At 40.5% G+C, this 15,169-nt stretch overlaps 2 protein-coding genes across 6 annotated transcripts in view; one reads left to right on the plus strand and one right to left on the minus strand.

Annotated features, from left to right (window-relative positions):
• Window positions 1-15,169, minus strand: part of Sbat (LSMD1 domain-containing protein Sbat) — a 543,594-nt gene that overhangs the window by 88,126 nt on the left and 440,299 nt on the right. The window lies entirely within an intron of this gene.
• Window positions 1-15,169, plus strand: part of hyd (E3 ubiquitin-protein ligase hyd) — a 90,647-nt gene that overhangs the window by 40,498 nt on the left and 34,980 nt on the right. For 4 of the 5 annotated variants that reach the window (XR_006773909.2, XR_006773910.2, XM_045756541.2 and 1 more), the window contains exons 17-23: window positions 1,541-1,820; window positions 1,941-2,096; window positions 5,133-5,258; window positions 7,170-7,316; window positions 8,108-9,273; window positions 12,139-12,464; window positions 14,578-14,813. Coding sequence is in view for 3 of the 5 variants with exons in the window: in XM_045756541.2 (XP_045612497.1) it covers window positions 1,541-1,820; window positions 1,941-2,096; window positions 5,133-5,258; window positions 7,170-7,316; window positions 8,108-9,273; window positions 12,139-12,464; window positions 14,578-14,813 (2,437 nt within the window). In the remaining 2 variants the exon portion in view is untranslated. The remainder of the gene's footprint in view (window positions 1-1,540; window positions 1,821-1,940; window positions 2,097-5,132; window positions 5,259-7,169; window positions 7,317-8,107; window positions 9,274-12,138; window positions 12,465-14,577; window positions 14,814-15,169) is intronic. The other variant, XM_045756542.2, reaches the window with a different exon arrangement.

Raw genomic sequence — 15,169 nt, forward strand, 5'->3', positions numbered from 1 at the left:
ATGAAATTCATAGTTATGCTCCAAAATATAATTAAGACGTCTAAAAACTTGTAACCATTGAATGCCTCACTGAGCAGGCTCCTGAGAGGGCTCTTCCATTTGTCCTAGCACATGGCAATATATTGGACCACTATCTTGTTAACTATATCATCCACTATTACTATATGATATCCAGATATCAAATATGTCCTAATGACATGTCCTTGCCACTTTAATATTGCTTGTTACCCATTCCAGATTTTATTCCCTTAATACTTTTATACATGATACATCACAATTATGCTTTCTCACGTTCCCATCCAAGTAAAACATTTTCTACAATATAAAGGCTACACAGTTTCAATAATTAGAAATGTCTAAAATCGAACCTAGCAAACAGATGTAAACCAAATGTTATTTGATGGAAATGAGTGGTGGTGGTGATGAGCTATCTGGAACTTTAATGTGAAAGATGTGATAAATATGATGTTTGTTACACGAGAATCAGAAATGACCTGTAATAATTTGCTTGTTTACAATGTCAGTTTCTTTTACAACAAGACAGTAAGATGGATGAGAGACTGGTAGGTGGTTACCTTACCTTTAGGTATTTTCAGGGCTTAGTGTCCCCATGGCCCAGTCGTCGACCAGGCCTCCTGGTTGATCAGGTATTATTTTTGAAGGTGCTTTTCGAGTTCTCTCTTGAACACTGTGAGGGGTCGGCCAGTTATGCCCCTCATGTATAGTGGAAGCATGTTGAACAGTCTCGGGCCTCTGATGTTGATAGTTCTCTCTCTTGAGTACCTATTGCATTTCTGCTCTTCAATGGGAGGTATTCTGCACATCCTGCCATGCCTTCTGGTCTCATGTGGCGTTATTTCTGCATGCAGGTTTGGGACCAGCTCCTCTACTATTTTCCACGTGTAAATTATGTATTATGTATCTCTCCCCCCTGCGCTCAAGAGAATTCAGATTTAGGCTCTTTAGTCGGTCCCAATAGTTTAGATGTTTTACTGAGTGGATTCCAGCAGTAAAGGATTTCTGCATGCTCTCCAGGTCAGCAATTTCTCCAGCTTTGAAAGGGATTGTCATTGTTTAACATTATTCTTGTGATCAGGTGTAGGGAGACCCCCCACACCTTGCCAGAGAGTCATACCAGGCCCTCTGGAAGTCTCTGGTATCTGATTCTATATTTTGCTTACAGTATATATTTTAAAATAGATTTGCATAGTGTTTGTAGGACATAACCTTTGCTCAAATCAAGGGGGGCACCTGTATGTTTAGTATTGTATTTGTTGATTGCTAATTAAAACTTTTTTTTTTCTTCATAGACATCAACTCTGTTTGCTCTTAATAATGATATCCAATTTCCAAAGACTATCTTTGGAGCTTATTCTGGACTCCAGTTGATAGTGTTTCCATTTCAAGGTTGTACACAGTCCTGCATGCAATTTCCATTGCAATGCACTGTTTTTTATATCTAAATCTTGTTTAAAAAGGAACTACTTATTGACAATACCTTAATAACATTCACAAAATAATATATTATGTGCTCCTTCAGATGTCGTTCGTCATCTTCAACACGTAAGAATGCCTTGTCGGATGTAGTTAATATGGAAGTTCCGGACCATGATCTAGAACCACCAAAGTTCAGTCGCCGTGCCTTGGAACGCCTCCTAAATGATTGGGCAGCAGTAAGAGCCATGATCATGACTGGCCACAAGGAGGAAACTCCCCCAACTACAGCATCCACAGATGAGATCAACTTCATGCAGTACCAAGGCCACACCACCCACCTAGACAAGTTTACATACTGTCTGCTTGTTAAATTAGCTACTCAGGTAAATAAAAGTGAAGGGTTATAGTTTATAAGAAAAGGAAGGAAATTAATTTATATTCTGATAATAATTTTCTTAGATGGGTCAAAAGAACTAACATGCTGATTTTTCTTTTGATTTCAGGTTGAACATCGTAACCTAAAGTTAAAGCAGTTGATAAATAGCGATGACGATGAGCGCAAGATGATTGCCGACACAATGGTAACGGCTCTGATCAACACGCTAATCAGAGAACTACACAATGAATCGGTTCCTGGACGTAAGCAAGAAGCAGAAAAGGTAAGAACCACCTTGTCTAAATTTGTGATCTCTTCAAGCTCACCTGAAGTAGTGTATATAAATTTGGTCAAAATTGGTTTAGGTCGAAGTGAGTTGCTTAATGAATTTAAGAGAATTAATCCTGAGGTTGGAATAATTTGCTGAAGTAAGATTCTATTAAGAAAATGAAGAGAAAGGGGATAACTGGAATGAGAGCTGCACACACTATAGAAGACCAAAACACATCACAGACCTACACGGGCATCCTACAAAGACGAGGAAGAAGGGCTATACTGTATAGGGAAATGTGGTATTGGGCTAATATTGCAAGAATGGTATAAAACCTGGGAAAAATGGCAAAAGGTCATTAGTGATATAGTGAGTAAGCTAAAATTGTGCTTCTTGTGCCAACTCCACGGTTAAAACTACCCAAAGTATTAGGCCCTTGCATAAAGGATTTGGAAATTTCGTAGGCGAAATACCGAGGACACAGCTTTACTTGTTTTTTAGTGATCCTTTAGAAACACTGAAAATTAATAATCCGAATGAATTTATGAATGCGACATTGATGTCGACTTGAATTCAAGAGGTCGCCCTAACCCCACTGAACTGTCAAGTAGCTATTGACAATATGCCCAAATCCCTCCAACTTAACAAGAATTGGAGGGAGGGAAAACTATAATAAAGTACGCTGAAACATTTATGGAGGTAGTCTAGATGCCATTATCATCTCTGATGCACATATAACAGTGGAGATAGTGCCACTTGACAAAGGAGGCAGCAAAGCAGAAGCAAAAAATTCTGGACTGATGATACTATCACATTATAAGAATATTTCAATAAGTACAATTAAAAAAGTTGACAAAACACCTGGAGCCACAGCATCTACATAACTCTGGCCAACATTGGTGTAGGCCAGGACACTCCTGCCTCTTGTAATTGTTCGACTACTGTGACAAGCTTTGCACACACCTTGGTTACCCAGGGTATTGCTTCATTCTGTTACAACATCTTAATTATTGGGACTTTACCATCTATCAAATTGTACTCCCTGATGTGATAATGAAAGATACATCATAATTTATACCTGGAAAATATTTGGAAGTCGTTCCAAATCTGCACACTGAAATATTTCCCCTATGAGACAAGGAGGCATTACAGAATGTGTAAAATATAGCCCAATTGAAAATAGGGGTGACATTGGTACTCTTAAAGAACAATTAAAGGGCCCAAGGGTTCACAAAACCCTCTTTCTAAATCGTAGTGGCTTAACTAGCCACTTGACCTCTTTCGACATTCAAGAGGAACTTAACACTTTGGCGTACCTCGCGCGCCACCCCTCAACTGTGCGATTTGGGTCCCAGGGTGTCACGGGAGCGCGCATAAATTCTGAAAAGTGTATACTCTCCAACTTTGTCACCTTAATTCTCGTCCTACGAGATTAAATTTTGTATTATTGTGTTCGCAATAGAATTCTCTACAGCACTAAATGCATATAAACTCCAAAAGCTCGGCTAATTACCCGCAGCAAACAGAGAAAGTGCGAACGAGTTACCCAGGAGCGCGCAAACGCAATAAAATGTTTTCACTATTTTCACTCTGGTCACCTCAATTTTCGTCCTAGGTCTTTCATTTTGGTCTCAATGGGTTCGCAATAGAATTCTCTAGAGGAACATTAGCATATAAAATAAAAAACCTGGTCACGCTCCAACCTCTGACGAGTTGAAGACGGGCCACGCGTTAGCCGCGAGTGAGCGCTCGGACGCCTTCCAGCTACACTCCCAATTCCCGCCCTTTTCAAGCCTTTCTTTCGCAATTTTCTTCCTGGAAGGGCCTTGTTCATGATCACTATCCATCGTGGAGTAAGCGTAGATAGTTTCTAAAGCCCCAGTAAGAAATATGGCCACGGAAAATAGCCGAAATGTTCACACGTTTGAGATGCGAGGGGAAGCGACATTGGTCACAACAGTGGAGCAAAAACAATGGGCCCACGGCGTGTGCCAAGCCGCCTGAGGGCCACGAGGCTCAACAAAGAAAATGGGAAGACATCGGCGCGCATTTTAAAACCAGTCCCCCAAAAATCGGATAATAACCTGATTTTTGGCGATTATTTAAAGTGGATGACGCAATGCTGCGTCATCCCCGGCATCACCGACAGTAAATGGATGATGCAATGCTGCGTCATGCCCGGGCGAAAGTGTTAATGAGCAACTCCAATGGGTACCTGATCAACCTGGCTGTGATTCCTGTTTCTCGGACTGAATGCAGTGACATCCAGTAATCTTGTTGGTCAGACCTTCAATCACGAGGCTTGTTTGTTGACTGGGCTGTGAGGACATTGATTCTTGAAACTAATTCAAAATAACTCAAGGTAATGATGTGGTTTTTGAGCAATTCTGTGATTTCACTAAAGTACTCAACTGGCAAGGTAAGTAACAAACCTGTATATACAGTACCTTACAGTGGATGTAGGCCCTAACAAATTGTTACTGTAACAAAAAAAATGACTGTTGGATCGAGTGAAATCTCGCATGCAACAAAACAGTTTATACAGTGGCAGTTCTATAGCTGTCATGGGTCTTGTATGAATGTCCATCTGACTGAGAAACTACTGACTCATTCTAGCAATACCATCATGAAAATAATTGAACGTTTCTGTTTGAGCATTTTGGAACGGCTGCCCAAATAATTGGACGATAGATCATTTAGGCTGATTTGTCTCCTGCCTTTTAGAGAAACTTTAAAGGCTTCCCATTTTTGCGAGACCAATATTTGCAAGATAAAGACTTAGCGGAAAAGGTGAATGAAGTATTAATATACATTGATGTGTATTTTATTGTGATTATTAAATCTGAGATTAATGTGACAAAACATTTAATGAGCTTCTTCCCTGTCCTCCTGTGTGTACAGTGAGTCGTACTCACTTTGTATGTTTTATGAATTCTTACTGAACCTTCTTCTTATACTTTTAAGATTTACTTTATGGTCACCTGTACTGGGTGCATGATTTTAATGTCTTATAACATCACAGGCATTAATACAACAATTTTCTCACAGGTGGCTCGTAGGTTTATAGCGTCTGTAGTGCGAATCTTCGTCATCCTAGCCATAGAGATGATCCCAAACGTGAGCAAAAAGAAGCCAAGCAGTTCTTACACTCAGCCACTTGCAAAATGCATTAAGGTTTGTGTTTTAGTAGTATGGCAGTGATGTCTGGTAGATTTTATAACACGTCTGTTATATATGTCTGATATATGATTTGACATGTCTGAACATGGTCTTAAAATTGCTGAATCTATCTTGAGGTTATCTTGAGATGATTTCGGGGCTTAGTGTCCCCGCGGCCGAGGTCCTCGACCAGGCCGCGGAAGCCCCAGGCCCCGACCAGGCCCCCAGGAAGCAGCCCGTGACAGCTGACTAACACCCAGGTACCTATTTACTGCTAGGTAACAGGGGCTACAGGGTGAAAGAAACTCTGCCCATTGTTTCTCATCGGCGCCCGGGATCGAACCCGGGCCCACAGGATCACGCGTCCAGTGTTCTGTCCGCTCAGCCACCGGCTCCCTCCCATTAGTATAATTTTTTTTTTTTTTTATTAGCTTTATTAGGCAGCTTAAAAGTCAAAGCCAGTGGCTTATGAAAACATTTCTATCCAAGAATACTATAATAGTGTCATTTCAGGAATGCGATTATTTTATTCCTATTGCTTCTTTATTGACCAGAAATATTTCTGAAGCATTTTGTTAATTACTGAAATCCCCAAATATTACCAGTGTATGCTTGAAAATGGTGCATATGGTGCCCGGGGTGGACCGGCTGGTCCTCTCTGGGCATCATATGTAGGCTGCCAAAAGAAAAAGAAAAAGAAAAGAAAAAGGTCTCATATTGTAGCAGGAAAATACAGTGTACATTACCACCTGTATGGGATGCGAGAACTTCCTTTCATCTCCTCGGTTCAATTGCACGTTTTGCTTTGTTCTTCCAACAATAGGGGAAGTGGTAGGCCATGTTCCATTAAACTCGTTTCTTGGATTACTACGTTCGTGATACCCTGTACGTGAATGACCTCTCCTAGGAGGCGTGCTCTTGTACGAGAATGTTTACAAATGATGCAAAACTGATTAAAAGATTAATAACTGATGAAGATTGCATTATACTACAGGAGAACTTTAAACATGCTACAAGCTTGGCCAGATAAATGGCTGTTGTACTTCGAGCCCAACAAGTATATTGTACTAAAGTTTGGGAAGCATTTTAGTAGTTCAGATAAGATTTGTGGATCTTAAGATCATCCATTTTGAAAAAATTAGGTTGGTTCATATTTTATTGTGTAGTCCACAGAAAGAAATAGTTTGCAAACCTGTCATTACCCCTTCATTCCTCTTTCTCCTCTGTATATAATATCTTGGCACATAAAAAAATATAATGTGAACCTATCTTCCAAAAAGAGTACACATAGCAAATGTGCAGTATTTGTTAAAAACAAAAGAAGTCCATGTTTTAGTACAGTATTATTGAAATTGTAAAGGGCCCAAGAAAGCACATTGCCTCTCCAAGGCCTAGTACATAACATTACGGACTCTTCCTGTCCATGCCACCTTTTGGGTGGCTTAATCTTTATCAGTCAGTAATCAGTATATAACATGCATGGACTACATTTGGAGGTGCTCTTGTAATGACAGGAGAGTAGGGTTGCACGCTAAGTTTTGGATGAGAATAAGGGATGTAACTGGAATAACAACTCGAGCAACAGACCATTTAATTATGGCAGTTTGTGCATATGCTTTCATATGCAAGACTGCATGTTGTGCAGTCTCTTGTTTGCTGTTGTGCTCCCGCAAGCAAAATGGGTGGTGGTGAAGGTTAGTCATGTACTGAAAGGTTTACAAAATAATAAGTACTACATGTAGATTATATGTTGGATAATGGAACAAGGACCTCTAATATTGAAAGCCAAATTTAAGAAAGAGATCTGAACGAAACGGAGCAATCCTGTTCCTGTAATAAACATTTAAATATGGATTCTGGAGTACAGTACATTATAGTTCTGCTTAAGATTTCCTCCTTTATCTTTTACTATGATTCTTGGTACAGGTGTTCGAGTCTGTGATTCCTGTGGCTGTGACGGAGCTTTGTGATGCTGCGGATGCTCTCATGCTTCCTGTGCGCCTCAATTATGTCAAGCCCACTGCACCGTTTCCCCTCAGTTCAACTCATGTGGATGCTAATCATGGCTGTAAGGTATGCAGGGACCAGTACAGCTTATGAATGTATATACTACATACATACATTTTTATTTTTGTCAGGCATAATGTTGACACAGTGTCTGCATGCCTGAATATATTTGCTTGTTCTCCTGTTTTGATATTTATAGTGCTCATGTTAGCAACAGGAAAAGCTTTATGTAAAAGTGTACATTTCGTTAAATCCAGAGTGAATGTTATTTTGACTTCTGAAACAAAAAAGGTAAACGTTGGAGAGAGTGGTAGCATAATTTGAATTAGGTTTTGCTACATTGTTGTGTTCCTTTGCTGGTTTTGGTAATTCTCCTCGACAGCATTAATAACCAGCAATAACAGTGAATTTTTGAGGGTTTAATATTATACATTTTGTTTGCACAGTTTATATGATGAATTAGGTGAAACTGTTAAGATTGTCACAAGGTCATTTAGTGAAAATAAGATGGGTGAAGGCTATTCTTTATATGTGAGGCTTTAGTGTATTCATAGTTCCCTTCATTCTGGAATGGAGTATGGCTGATGTGTAATTGATGGGCAAGTAAACAATGGATACTATTGTCTTTGAATTTATAATTGTTGTTATACATGATAATGAATGAACAGTGAATGATAAGAAGTGCTTTGGTATGATTCATTTTATCTTATGGTAGATTTTCTCGATGGAATAAATGAGTCAAGAATTGGAAATTGTGCAATGAATTTTTAAGCAGTCAAATTTATGTGGAGAGCAGCATGCATGTTATAATTAAAGCCAGCTGGATGCAATTGAAGCTAGTAGTGTTATCTTATCAGGAGATGTTCGAGGTGGAGCCTCTTCAGCGACATCAGCAGAGAGTTGCTGGAGGAATTGCAGAGCAGTCTACTACTTCTAGCAGTGGCAGTGGAAGAGATAGTGGAAGTGGAAATGCGGGAGGTGGAGGAGGAGGAGGAGGAGGCGCAGCAACAGTAGCAGCTGCAGCAGCAACAGCAGCAGCTGCAGCAGCAGCAGAGGAGGTGGAGGAAGCTGGTGAAGAAGAGGTAGCAACTAGTATGTCTCGTCCTAGTCCTGCTCCAATATCCAGACCAAGGAGGGCGCGGCCAGATCACATTCTTCCTCCTCAGGTAGACGATCACGATAATGAAGGAGGTAGTGAACGTGATGATGCCACTGAAAGATCTGAACAAGAGGGAGATGGGGGTGGGGAAGTTGAGGGTGGAGAGTCTGACATGGAACTAGATCTGTTAGCAGAATCGGACAGTGATAGTGATGACAATCAGTCTGCTGTAGACAATGCTTCTGCACAAAGATCTGTGCAGACTGGTGCTACTGCTGGCAGTGATGGGGAGGATGATTCAGGGGAATCTTCACCTGGAGAGGATGAAGATGATGAAAGTGAAGCAGCAGAAACAGATGAATTTGATTCAGGCGAACTTTTCTCTGATGAGCAACTAGAGAGAAGGGGTAACACCTCGTCTACTGCACGTAACATTGCTCCTCACAATCTGCAGTGGGCGGTAAGGAACCCACGGGATAGCAGCTCACGCTCTGGAGGCACGACAGGAGGACCTACTGCCACTGGATCTTCGAGCACTACATCAAGTGGATTAATATATATTGATCCAACTTCTCTAAGGCACGGTCCAACGTCGAGCTCCACTGTGACACCGTCATCTCATGAGCCAGTGAGCCTGGCCACTACCAATAACACACTAGCTAGGGCCTTTACCATTGTAGTGAGACAGATGAGTTCCCTTCTCAGTCTAGCATGTGATGTAGTAAGAGATGGAGGGGTGACCTCAAGAACAACAGGAGGGAGTGGAGGGGGCATCCCTGGTGCCAGTGGGAACAGCACCACCCCCACACAGATGTGCCTCACACCCACCATCATTGCTGCACTCCTTAAGCAGGTGGATGCACGCCTTCAGCCTACCTGGGACTGGCTTCTCAGTCTCATGGACTCTACTGAATCACAGCTCAGGTAAGTCTCCTTTCTCTAAATATTTAAAGCTTAAGTGCAATTAGTTTTATATGTGGATCCCTACAATATTGCTTGTCATAAATGGTTCATACGAGCCAAAAAAGAATCACTGAATGTGAAATGGTTCATGAGAGACTGGGTATAAAACCACTTTCCTCAGCATACAGGCACCAAACTGCCAAATGACTGGAAAACTGGCGTCCCATAGCCCGCGTTGAGTCTTGTTGCTAATGTGCAAGTGTTATCTTTTCTCCTGTGCTAGCTTGCCAGTCATACTGGTTGTGTTTACTCTAAGGTAAATGCTGGCCATGCTGAGCACTGTCATGAAGGGGGGGGGGGGGGGGGACCTTTTTTGCTAGTATATCACTTCTAGCTTTGGAGTTTTGCTTCATGAGCCAAAAATAAACGCCAAAATGTTTGTTTTTGGCTTGATATCTCCCTTCCCTTTATGAGCATATTTTCAAGCCACACTGTTGAGTGAACTTGGCATTATCTATGTGAGGTTTTATGTGCCTAGGGCTCTCTTCCCTAGGTGCACCTTTAGCATGCATTTTCTAGTGTGTGTGTGTGTGTGTGTGTGTGGGGGGGGGGGGGTTCATCCCTTAGAGGCCTGGGTACCTAAGTGGAGAGCCTCGCTCTCAGGTAGTGCACGAGTCTTTGACTCCTACACACAACTGGGCAGTAGTGGATATGTGGGCCTTTGGCCACTCCAAGCAACAGCCTATTGGACCAAGCTGCGCTTCTAGGCTGGGTTTGGGGAGTAGAATTCACAGAACCCCCATTTGGTTGTCCCAAGGTGAACCACTTCACATTGGGTTGTAACTGGTGGCTTCCTTCCTACGTTGCTGTTTCGGGGCTCCACCTCTTTTAGCAGATTGGCCAAGACTGGCTGGTTCAATCTTCTTCTCTGATATACTGTTAGAAGTTTTTGACTGAAGTTTACCACCATTTTTATAGTGTGCATGTTGATGATTTGATGGTATCCTACCTGCATCAGTGATATTCTGAAGATTTATGGTGCTCTTTTTCACTTTTGTTTAAAGTTTTTTATATCACTTTCATTGGTTATTTAATTTTTGTCCTGGTTGTTTATAATACTGTTACCTCTTATTGTGTGGCTTTGGCAGAGTTGTTTTTATTAGCACTTTGCACTGATACTTGGTCGTCACCATTCTACAAGTTGTCTCGTGCTCAGCCTGATAAACCAAACTGTGCCTCATACATCAGGCTGCAAGCAGCCACATCAAACAGTCTGGTTAACCAGATGTTTTTCTTTGGGCATTGTTTTCATTGGCTACTGCCTTCGGTGGGTTGAGGAACATCGTGCTCTCCTCAGGAGGCATGGGTTCGGTTCTTTTGGTCCTGGTGGGCAGTCTCTATGTCTGCAGCTATCTTCTTTTCTGAAAGGGGGGTCCTACAGGTATTGATGCTTGCTTTGGCCAGGTGTGCATCATTTGTTGTCTAGTAGCAGCTGTTTGTCGCTACCTGCACACCACCATATCAACTTTGATGGCTGTGCTGTTTGTCAATCTGATCTCTTTAGTTCCCTGTTCCAGGACACATTTGTCCCATATCTGCAGTGTCATTAAAAATTATTAGCCTGCTATCTACCCTCGGGCCCACGATATTCACAGGTTTGCTCCTTTGCCTTTCATTTTTGCCGATACAGTATGTTGTAGGCTGATGTTTAGGCTCTGGTTTTTGAAGATCTAATAGGGTGCATGCAGCTAGGTATTTGGTTAATGTTCTTGGTCCTATTTTGAGCTTGTGTTGCTTTAGGCCATGTTTCCCATCCTGTTTTTTTTTTTTTTTATAATAAACTTTCTAGCTACTGCCTCTCCTCCCTGGTAAGTCCTCTTTTTCCTTCTCTGTTGTTCGTTTCTTGTAGCTACCATGGAGCTCTACAATAAAACCAGCATTCAATGTAATGAAATGCCCCATTCTGGTTGAGCGCCCGGTGGCTCCCAGACTACTACTACTCATCGTACCAGGTGCCGGTGCTCATGGCCCATCGGCTGTCATCTTGGCACGTGTATGCTGGGATAGTTGTTTCGTACCCAGTTTTGTTTGCATCATTTTGTTTTGAGTGATTGTTTTGCTGTGTCGGTTGGCTGTTTTGGTGCTTTCATGAACCAAGCAGTTGCTTTGTATTGTCTCTTCTGCTTTCTGTGTGCTTTTTTGGTGAAGGTGATTGTAACAGTCCTTGCTCCTTTTGCCTATTTGGGGGGTGGGCAGGTTCTGGCTCTGGGTCCAGATTCACAAAGCTGTTAAAAAAGTAATTATGAACATGTACATCTTTGATGGCTATGGTTACATTTATTAAACAGTTTATAAGCATGAAAACTTCCCAACCAACTGTTGTCATTGTTATAAACAGCCTCCTGGTGCTTCAGAGCTCATTAACTGTTTAATCATTGTAAACAAAGCCGCCAAAGATTGATAAAAGATGTACAGGTTCGTAAGTGCTTGCGTCACTGCTTCGTGAATCTGGCCCTTAATCTCCGGTAGTGCAATGAAACTCCTATGACTAGTGTAGCTAAGTAATGAGAAGTTGTATCGGCAACATAGCTTCAGGAAGCCATCAGAGCTTGCCCAGAAAGACGCTTCACTGCATTAAATGGATTTTTTGTTTTCCTTTTTGAATGTAAATATGATATTATAAGAAATGTAATCTGTTTTTGTTTTCTGTGCACAGGCAGATTCCTTTGATAAAAGCTGCACTTTAAGGGTAGAGTGAGAGTAAAGTCAAGAAGAGATTAGTGATTTCATATGTTGAACTAAAATTGAACTAGAATATCATTCTGTGGAAAAAACTAAAAGAAAACAGAGGTGTTGTTTTGCTATTAATCAATATTCTTCTGGCAGGTTTGGCCGTGAATTAAATCAGCTCATTGAAGGAAGTGGTGGTACAAGTACCAGTTCAGCCACAACACCTACTGGAATCCCTGCTTCTCGTCCTCGGGAACGAAGTGCTGGTCGGACGGGTCTACCTTTCATCCGGGATCCTCTCACCGGACCCCTGTCTAGGTATCAGAGTGCAAGACGTGGAACTCGTACTACTACCACCACCGCTGACCCACAAAATGCCAGGAGAGACACCCTTTCTTACGTTGTATCACTGCTGCGAGCCCACAAGAATGAACATTGTGATACATTGCCCGACATTGATGTTGGGTCACTTAAACATATTGGTGAGATACACAGTATTGATCATTTTCCACAAAGCTTTTTACAAGATTATATTTTTGTCACCGAAGTTTGTTTAATTTGTGTACGTGTCAATAAGTCGGAGTTGGATATGAGACTGTGTGCTTGATTATTCCTTGTTTGTTGTTGTGTAGACTGAGATAGTCAAGGTAGGGAGTAAATGTGTGTGCAAATGTACCCTTCTCTTCCAGGAGAAAATTTTCTACTGTAGAACCCCACCTCACCTTTTGTAGCTAGCACATTTATATCTCTGGACTTTTCAGTACTCTTACATACTTGCCCTTGAAGGTCAGTCTTATTTCTTTATATGTTGGGATCATATCAGATCTTGGTATTCTTTCAAAATGTTAGTTATAGTTTCCTTAACCCATCCTCATGGCTCATTTCTCTTATCTCTGGTACCTGTCTTGTAGAGAGTTATTGAACCTTCTGAATGTTATTCTAGTGCCTTGTGAGGTATGGGTTCCATGCTGGGGCTGCATACTATACGACTTGCCTAACATTCACCATTTGCAGTATTTTCTAGGATTCCCTGGCCAATTTTTTTTTTTTTTTTTTTTTACCACAGATGTGGCCACATATTTAAAATGCTAACCAGTATATATATATATTTCTTCTGTCCTCCATGGATAGGGCGAGAGATCTGTTAAACATATAGTTCAGTGATTTGTGAACAATCAACCACAGAAGATGATTGTAGTTATTTAAAATGTTAATTTAACCTACATACATAAATACACAGATTTACGTCTGCCCTACATAGGGTTTTAGATGTCTTTTACATTGTCATTAATAGGCATTTACAAAGGTAAAATGCAATTCTGACCAGCTTCCACATATCCAGTATATATGTACATACATATATAAAATATAATATGATATAATATAAAATATATATAATATACACACAAGCGCACACACATTTCTCTCCTACTTTGACAAGGTAAGATAGCTGCTATAGAAACTAGTGATATTAAGCACTTAACCACTGAAGGTGATTAAGATGCTTTTACAAGCTCAGGTTATATAATTACATCACATTGTATAACTGATGCATTACATAGTCAATCTTGGGTACAAGTCCTATATAGCAAGTGTTCCAGTACTCATATAGTAGTTACAGAGTTCAGCATACCTTAGCCCACAAGAGCAAAAGTCAGTCAATATGGGACATTCTACAATATAATGCTCAAGGGATTACATGTTTTCTCTTTCACAAAGTTGACACATTGTGTACTCGACATTTGGGTTTTGAGAAAGCTGCCAGATACGTCTATATTCCAGGCGTATTCTGGCCACTATAACATCACCTTGCTCTAATTGTCCCATGTGTGAATGTCTCCTCACAAAATTTATCATAATGTTTAATGCTACAACTTTCAGGTCTTTGTGAATTTGTTAGGTTAGTAAGATTTTCATTAGATATTTAAGTATTCTCTTTGTTCAGTGCAAATCTGATTTGCAGTGCAACTTTAAATGACCATTGATGGGCAATCAGGACAAATAAAGCTCTTACACAATTTTCTCAAATCTTTCTGTAGATTAATTATTTTATAAGGAAATGAAGGTTGTTAGAAAAGCACAGGAAAATGTAGCTGTAAGGAAACTTTGTTCTGATGTGCAATCCAATTAATGTGAGAGGCTAAAATATTAGGAACGTAAGCACAGGACTTAGTTGCCGCTCAAAAGCTGCAACTTGTTCCTGCAATATTACTGGTTGCAATTCTTTGTTTTCAATATATAAAATAATAACTTTGTATTCATAAAGTGCTTCTATTGTAGATATTGAATATACACACTTTTTCATTTATCTTTTCGGTTCTGTGTATCCCATACCTCTCTTTAGCTCAAACTATTTGGTTTGTGTTGTACTCACGTGTGTGTGTGCTTGCTTAAGCTTTGGCTCTTTCCCTGCAAGCACAACTATGTGAGTACAACACAAACTAAATGTTATTGAGCCAAGGAGAATTATGTAATACACAGCATATATTTATATATTTTTCATTTTTCCTTTGAACAGATAAATAAATACATTACTGTGTATCCCATAATTGTCCTCGGCTCAATAACAACTATTTTGTTTGTGTTGTGTTGCAGCATATGTGTTTGATGCACTCATCAGCTATCTGCGGTGTTGCGAGAGTGACAGTAATGCTCACATAGACTCCGGAGGGGCAGAGTGCACCGGGTTTTCGTGGGAACGCGATGAAAATGAGAATGAAGACGATATGGATGACCTACCGTCTATTACGCCCTCTGCCGGCGACAGCGAATCTGCGGATGAAGACTCTAACTTGTCAAACTCCCGTGGAAGAAAACACACATTTTTCCAGGTGAAAATATAGTTGAATAATATCTATTGATTCTCGTCAAATGATATTTTTGTGTGTGTGTAGCTTTTTATTTGAAAATTTATTGTTAGTCATCACAGCAGTGCACCCCCACTGCTTCTCAGGACAAGTGAACAGTGCACCATGAGAATTGGCATATACATAGTATACAGTACTAATACATTTGCTGTCTTCTTACAACCCACTTCCACCCATATTGCCTTGTACCATGGCAATATGGTACATATAACATTTTAATAGGAGAGAATTAAGATTAGAAAATTATTGACAGTCATTACATGACTTTTTGGAAACTGTAAGCTTTGCAACTGTACATAGTAAGTCATTTTAAACTGAAG

This window comes from Procambarus clarkii, chromosome 53 (genome assembly GCF_040958095.1).
Source record: "Procambarus clarkii isolate CNS0578487 chromosome 53, FALCON_Pclarkii_2.0, whole genome shotgun sequence".
In the NCBI taxonomy this organism is placed as follows: Eukaryota; Metazoa; Arthropoda; class Malacostraca; order Decapoda; family Cambaridae; genus Procambarus; species Procambarus clarkii.